The 7764-nt window shown below is 44.0% G+C and overlaps 1 protein-coding gene across 7 annotated transcripts in view; it reads right to left on the reverse strand.

The window, feature by feature from the left end:
- Positions 1 to 7764, reverse strand: part of Pank1 (pantothenate kinase 1) — a 116461-nt gene that overhangs the window by 19692 nt on the left and 89005 nt on the right. For all 7 annotated transcript variants that reach the window (XM_026781410.1, XM_026781411.1, XM_026781408.1 and 4 more), the window contains exon 2: positions 5818 to 6170. In XM_026781410.1, coding sequence (XP_026637211.1) covers positions 5818 to 6153 — 336 coding nt within the window. In that variant the 5' untranslated portion in view covers positions 6154 to 6170. The remainder of the gene's footprint in view (positions 1 to 5817; positions 6171 to 7764) is intronic.

Here is a 7764-nt window from a genome sequence, read left to right on the forward strand (position 1 = left end):
GCCAGTCATCCTCAGCAATCCTCCTGCCTCTGACATTCCCTCCCACCCAGGTCTGGGGTCACAGGCATGTGCAGCCACAGCTGGTTCTCTCATATAGGTGCCGAGGAGCTGAATTCAGTACCTTGTGTTTGCACAGTAAGCACTCTGCCCTGCTGAGGAACCTCCGCAGACCTCCTGGAGGTCTTAACACTGAAACCCGCATGAGGAAAGCATCCTTTCCCTGACCTCACTCAACCAGACTGTCATCACAGCCTATTCAAAGCAGAGATCTGCAGATTCTTTTTTTTTTTAGTTTTTCTTTATTGAGAAAAGGAAAAAAAAAAGTTTCCCCCTCCTCCTAGCCTCCCATTTCCCTCCCCCTCCTCCCACCCTTCTCCCCCTCCCCCCACTCCTCTCCCCCTCCTGCTCCAGTCCAAAGAGCAGTCAGGGTTCCCTGACCTGTGGAAAGTCCAAGGTCCTCCCCCCTCCGTCCATGTAGGAAGGTGAACATCCAAACTGGCTAGGCTCCCACAAAGCCAGAACATGAAGTAGGATCAAAACCCCGTGCCATTGTCCTTGGCTTCTCATCAGCCCTCATTGTTCGCCATGTTCAGAGAGTCCGGTTTTATCCCATGCTTTTTCAGTCATAGTCCAGCTGGCCTTGGTGAACTCCCAATAGATCAGCCCCACTGTCTCAGTGGGTGGGCTGCAAATTCTTTTTAAGACAAAAATTAAAAAAATATCTTTTTGTTGTTATTGTTTTGTTATGTTTTTGTTTTTTGTTTGTTTGTCTGTTTTTCCAGGAGAGGGTTTGTCTGGCTGTCCTAGAACTTGCTCGGTAGACCAGGCTGGCCTCGCACTTACAGAGAAACTCTGTCTCTGAGGGAGCGGGGAAGGGGAGGAGAATGTTGCATTATTAATACTCTTGTTGAAGTTAAGTAAAGTATGAAGCATGGCAGAGCATGAAATATTAAAATTAGCAGATAAAACATCCTATTACAAAGCTATCTGTAATCTACATTGTTTCGTGTTGTTATGAATAGCCAGGATTTATCACGTGATCATGGTTACACAGTGGTATTCTTCATTGGCTTATCAGTGACGTATACCACGTAACATTAATCTGATTTATTTATGGGGTGGTGTGCCACAGTGTGTGTGGAGATCAAAGGATAACTTACAAAAGTTGGTCCTCTTCTGCTACCATCAGGGTTCTGCAGACTGAACTCAGGCTACCAGGCTTGTTGGCAAGCATCTTTACCACTGAGTTATCTCACTGGTCCCCATTTAATATTAGGCTAGGCTTTGCACTCCAGCTTGCTACATCATTAATTTAGAAAACGAATATACACCAATCATGAATTGAATTGAAGTCAGGAATATTGATGCGTGCTGCAATCCCAGCACCTGGGAGGCAGAGGCAGGAGGATTAGGAGTTAGGGCTACACCGTAAGATCCTGTCTCAAGTAAGAAGCTTTGTTAGGACCATGATCCTAAATGTTAAAATAAAAAAAAAAAATCAATAGGGGCTGGAGGAATGGTTCAGTGGTTAAAAGCACTGGCTCTTCCTGCAGAGGACCTAAGTTTGATGCCCAGCACCCACATGGCGGCTAACTGTCTATAACTTAAGTCCCAGAGGATCTGACTTTCTTCTGGCCTCCACAGACACTGATATACAGACGTATGTATAGGCAAAACACCCATACACATAAAAACAGAGGTAAAAATTAAAATTTTTAAACTGAAATTAAAAGAAGAGATTCTATGAAACAGAATAAAGTTGAAATAGAGCCTTGTTCAATCAAAAATATCCTAGAGAAGAGTCTAATTTAAAGACTATCTCATCAGTTACAGCCTTTTCTGGTTATTCTAAATGAAAGAAAGAACAACTAACACTTCCTAAAAATGTAAGTGCATTTGCTAAATACACCTGGGATGCAGTCCTCACACCTAACAAGTGCAAACTATTCAGAGTTTGCTGAAGATCGTCTGCTTGGGTCTGATAACTCAAGAGTTCTGACACTCCAAAAGCAGCGATTCTACACAACACCATCATTTTACACACATGTGATTTGTTCTTGGACAAACTGTTTAATGCAGAGAGTAGCATATATTCTTTTCTTAGTTTATTTCTGTATGTATCTGTGTGTTCGTGCATGTGTGTGTGTATGTGGACAGAAGAATGTTGGATCTGGATCTAGAGTTACAGTTGGTTGTGTGCTGCCTAGAGTGCGTGATTGGATCCACACTCCAGTCCTCATGAATGAATAGCAAGGATTAACAGGATTAACTGATAAAGACATCCATGTAGCCCCTCAAACAGTGGTTCTCAACTTTCCTAATGCTGAGACCGTTTAGTCCAGTTCCTCATGTTGTGGTGACCCCCAACCATAAAATTATTTTGTTGCTACTTCATAACTGTAATTTTTCCACTGTTATGAATCATAATGTAAATATCTGATATGCAGGATATCTGACATGTGACCCCTGTGGGGGTCTCTACTAGGTTGAGAACACATGTCCTAGCTTATATAGTGACCCTTCGTTCCTAAGTCTTCAGCTTTCTATTGTACAACACCCAGGAGCTGGGACTCTGGACACATACGTGCATTAACACTTACTAATCCATTTGCCTAAAATATCTATACAGCCTGGTATTTATTACTTCTCAAGGTTTTTGCTTCAATGTTATCTCATCACATCTTGGACCCCTCCCAACACTCTCTATCCTTCCTTTGCGTCTATTTCTCCTTCATGATACACACACATTTTAATGTATACTAAACATATAAAATGTGTATTAAACATATAAAACATCTATATATTTAATACATTGCACATTCACTTGCTTATCTGATCACTGACCACAAGGAGATGCGTAGCACACAGAAGGGGCACGATAAACGATGTGTTGAGTAGATGAATGGCTACACAGAAAGAAGACAGGAGAAGCCTATCCATCCTCACAAGCTTTGGATAAAAGAACATCATCTATTCAATCATGGGAAGAAATCTTTCTCAATTCTGTCTTAACGTTGACCAAGACTTATCATGGAAACAGAAGACAGCTGTTAGTCCAATACGGACGGAAACAGGTTGGTCAATATTATTTTAAGGTGTGCTATGTTTTTTATGCTGTGGAACATTTGTTTAGTGATGTAAAGGTGTGTTGCTTTTGTTTACGCTGCCTTTGTTTAACTCTGTGAAGCTGTGATTCTTTGTCTAAAACACTGATGGTCTAGTAAAGAACTAAATGGCCAATAGCAAGGCAGGAGAAAGGATAGGTGGGGCCGGCAAGCAGACAGAATAAATAGAAGTAGAATTTCGGAAAGAAAGGAGGAGGAGCAAGAGAAGGACGTCAGGGGCCAGTCACACAGCCAGGCTCAGAGTAAGGAGGAAAGTAAGACGTACAGAAGTAAGAAAGATAAAAGCCTGGAGGGAAAAGGCAGACAGGATAATTTAAGATACGAAAAGCTGGCTAGAAACAAGCCAAGATAAGGCCGGGCATTTATAAGTAATAATAAGCCTCCGTGTATTTATTTGGGAGCTGGGTGTGCCCCCCCACCCCCCACAGAGTGAAGAGTAAATAAAGAAGTACACCAAAGAGCTTAGTAAACACTCCATTTAGTAAATGCTCCCTCCCCTGGTCTAGTCCTTAGGCTTCAAGCGACTGCCTCAAGGATGATACGACCTTTCTCAGTTCAGAACCTTAGGAAACACACTTGCTCATGGCCAACGCAGATTGAGTAAGTCTTTCTCCTAGGACATGAGCAAACCCTGAGGAGGGATGGAGGTATGACAGAGGTTGCATAAATCTATCAGGTCATCTTGGTTCACTTCAGGCTCTCCAGTGCACAGACACCATAGCGTGTACTGGAACGCTTAAGAAACTTATCTCATTGCCACACAAAGTCAGCTCTCCTTCTGAATTAAAATGGAGTCCAAGACCAGATCTTACCCAGAAGGCATTGCTATACAAAAGCCTCTTCAAGGCCTGCAAGCCTTTGCTTCTTCACACAGTGCAAGAATGTGATTATGCCTTCTAGTTCTTTTGTCCTGGATGCCCCTCCCCCCCCTCCCCACATGGCTGCTACTGTTTTGCGGATGACGAAACTGAGGCCCACAGCAGAAACACACATCAGCAAAAGTCACCGAGCAGGTAAATGCAGAAACAGAACTAGAATTCAGGTTCAAACCACCCGCTCCCACCCCATTACGGACGTAAGTTTAGTTCTCCCATCCGTCCTCCTTCACTGTATTTTATTTCAAAACTGTTTGGTTACGGGATCCCTGTAGCAGGGAAGAAGCCCCCACCCATGAGTCATTTGAGTAAATGGTTGTACCAAAGTCTATAGCTGTGTAGGGAAGGCTGACACAGAAGAAAATGGTTAAAACCTGGAGCTACTCAGCCTAGCCAGGTTATTGCTGCAGGGCTGCAGCCAGCTCCTCCGAAAGTAACCCCTGAAGGGTCAGTTTGTACAGCGCGCACTCAAGCCTAAGTCCCGGATTTTATCAGTGGCATCGCAGCCATCCCCAGAATATGACTCGCTGAAATCAGTGAAGGAAACGGTGTACCTTTTGACGGGCAAACTTTGCATCTTTCAGCTTTATTAAACACCATGAACAACATGACTGTTCGCTATGCAATAATCACAGGTTTTTCTACCAAGACTGGATTACACTTGGTCTGTGAGAAAACGCAGGTGTCTGCGCTGCAGGCTTTGAAAGGTGCATTCCACAACATGCCTCACCGGCTTGCCAACTTTGTGAGATGATCAATCCTGGCATCTTCTAACCTTCCCTTCACCTATGTTCAAGCACATATCTGCCTGTTCTTTCCAAGATAGACCTACATTTGTCCCTTAATTTTATTCTCACTTTACCCCCAAGAGATGAAGCCAGTCAGTGGCGAGATTAGTATCTTGACTGAAGAGATGGAGAAATGAGAACGCAGATGTCAAGGGACTGCTAAATAGAGAGAGAACCTGGGATAAATGTTACTTCTCCACATCTAATACTAAGCACTGTGTACCTGTGTCTACCTTGTTCAATGATGATGTTCAATAATGAAGAAATTTACCACTAAATAATAGTGAGGACGCTTTCGATATAGGTTTTTTGTTTGTTTGTTTGCTTTTGTGGCAGAGTGGCTAGCCTTGGTCCTTCAGCCTCTACATCCCAAGTGCTAGAATCACAGGTACACACCATGATGGCCAGCCAAAAGAGAAACTTCTGAATGGCACTCACAAAACTGAGAAATGCATGAGAGCAAACGGGTATAAAGAAGTAAATCATTTTTAGTAAGAGCTGTAGAAAGTTTTCCTGTGGGTCTTAGTCTATATATCCATAGAATTGGCCTTACTACATAAGAGTCTGGAAAAACCCGTACTGTCTCTGAAGGTGATAGATATCATCTTATTGTGACATATGATACAGCTGTTCAATCCCAGCATCATTCAAATCATCCTGGCATCAACTATAACCCTAGGACTCGGTGAGAGAATCAGAGAAGTTTGGGTTATCTTTGGCCTCATAGTGAGTTCAAGACCAGCCTGTGTGCCCTGGAAGTGAAGATAACAGACGTTCAGTACTCAATAAGAACCAGGTACATTTCCTCATTTAACCTTTCTTGGAACAACACTATGAAACAGGTCAAATATCTCTTATCATATGGGTGAGGAAACCACAGGAAATAGGTCAAATATTTGTTACCGTCTAGGTGAGGAAACCACTGCACAGACAAGTCCAAGTCCCAAGGTTAATGGTCTAGATCTCAGCAGCCCAGACTGTGGTCACGTGAGAGGCTTGGCTGATCTCACGACGGCAAGCCCAACCTACCATTCTGAAGTCCTCTTCAAACTTGAAGGCCCCGCCTCCCGTGGCACAGAGGGTGGTGTGGAGGCTGGAGAAGTTCTTCTCGCTGCCCATCTGGATGAACATGTGCATGGCACAGGTGGGGAAGCGAATGAAGTGCAGGTTCCCTTTGCGCCCGCACATGGTCAGGTTTTTCAGCTCCAGGTGGACGTCTCGGATTCCAGTTTTGCCATAGGCAGTGTTAGAAGTCAGATACTTCCGGATGCTCTTCAGGTTCTCCACTTCTTCTTGTTCTTCTTCTGCCGTGATATCCTTTGGTTCAAAGTAGACCAGCTTAACCAGGGTTCCGCCAATATCCATACCAAACCATGGGAATGCTGGGGGGCAGAAGAGAAAAGAATGAGGCTGCAGGCTCAGGGCTGGGATATTCAAGGAGGACATGCATTCAACATTAAATTTCCTTTTTCTTTGTTTTTGCTTTGTTGTTTTTATTTTACTGATGGAGGTGGGTCTTGTATCTTATCTGTTGCTTTCATTGGTTAACTAATAAAGAAAACTGCTTGGCCTGATAGGACAGAAAATTAGGTAGGCGGAGTAGACAGAACAGAATGCTGGGAGAAAGAAGCCGAGTCAGGCAGTCGCCACGATTCTGCCACCGGATACAGACGCAGGTTAAGATCTTCCCTGGTGTTACACAGAATATTAGAAATGGGTTAGATCAAAATGTAAGAGCTAGCCAATAAGAAGTTAAAACTAATGGGCCAAGCAGTGTTTAAAAGAATACAGCTTCCGTGTAATTATTTCGGGTATAAAGCTAGCCGTGCAGGCGGCCAGGAGCTGGGGAGGCAGGAAACACAGCCCACCACTCCTCTCACAACATTTTACAAGGCAGGGCTTCTCTGTGGAGTCTTGGCTGTCCTTTAACTCATTTTGTAGATAAGGCTAGCCTCGAACTCAGAGATCAGCCTGCCTCAGGTCAACTACACGAATCTAAAATGAGGTGAAGAGACAGAGGCCCTGAGGTACCCACAGCTGTGTACAGTCACTGAGAATTAAGAGAGACAGCACAAGGTTCTGCAGAATCCTAAGTCAGCCTCAGTTTTGCTTTGGGGACTCAAGAACCCTGCCAAGCCCTGTCTACGCTAGTCCAATGTTGGAAGACATTTTTCTTTTCTTTTTTTGCATAGACTCTAAATGTCATTTTACAGAAATCTTAGCCAAATTAATGGATGAGTTCCTAAGCCCGGAACAGTGATACACACCAGTACACAGAAGCTGAGGCAGGAGGATTGCAAGCTGAAGGCCAGTGTGGGGGCTACAGCCTCAGAGGAGAGGAGAAGAGGGGAGGGAGACAAGACAGACTGATTCTGGGAACAAAATGCGCCTTTGAACGCTTTTGTTTCGGCCCTAGAGGTTGTCTCTATAAACCCTTGCCAACTGAGTGTGTTGGGATCTAGTAAAGGTCTTTTGTGTGTTGCCAGAATCACCTGGCTTTCTACTCATGAGGTTGAGAGAAAAGTGTGCAAGGAAAATATCCCTACACTGCACACAGTCTTTCCTAAACCTCACTGCTGTTTCATTTATGACTCAAAGCATCCATTCGACAGTTGGTAAGTGCTTGTTTAGCATATGGTGTGTGTGTGTGTGTGTCTGTGTATGTGTGTAGTATTTCAAAGATAACAGTTTTGACGAAGTTCTGACAACGTGATGAAACTAAAGTAGCCAGGTGTGGTGTCACGTGTCTCTAATCCTACCACGTCAGAGGCAGAGGTAGGTGGATCTTTCTGAGTTTGAGTTTCCTGGTCTACATAGTGAGTTCCAGAACAGCTAGAGCTATGTAAAGACTCTGTCTCATAAAACAAACAAACAAGCAGTCCTAAAGGTACATTACAAAAAAAAAAGCCAGGCGGTGGTGGCGCACGCCTTTAATCCCAGCACTCAGGAGGCAGAGGCAGGCGGATCTCTGTGAGT

The sequence above is a fragment of the Microtus ochrogaster genome, chromosome 8 (genome assembly GCF_000317375.1).
Source record: "Microtus ochrogaster isolate Prairie Vole_2 chromosome 8, MicOch1.0, whole genome shotgun sequence".
NCBI classification, from domain to species: Eukaryota; Metazoa; Chordata; class Mammalia; order Rodentia; family Cricetidae; genus Microtus; species Microtus ochrogaster.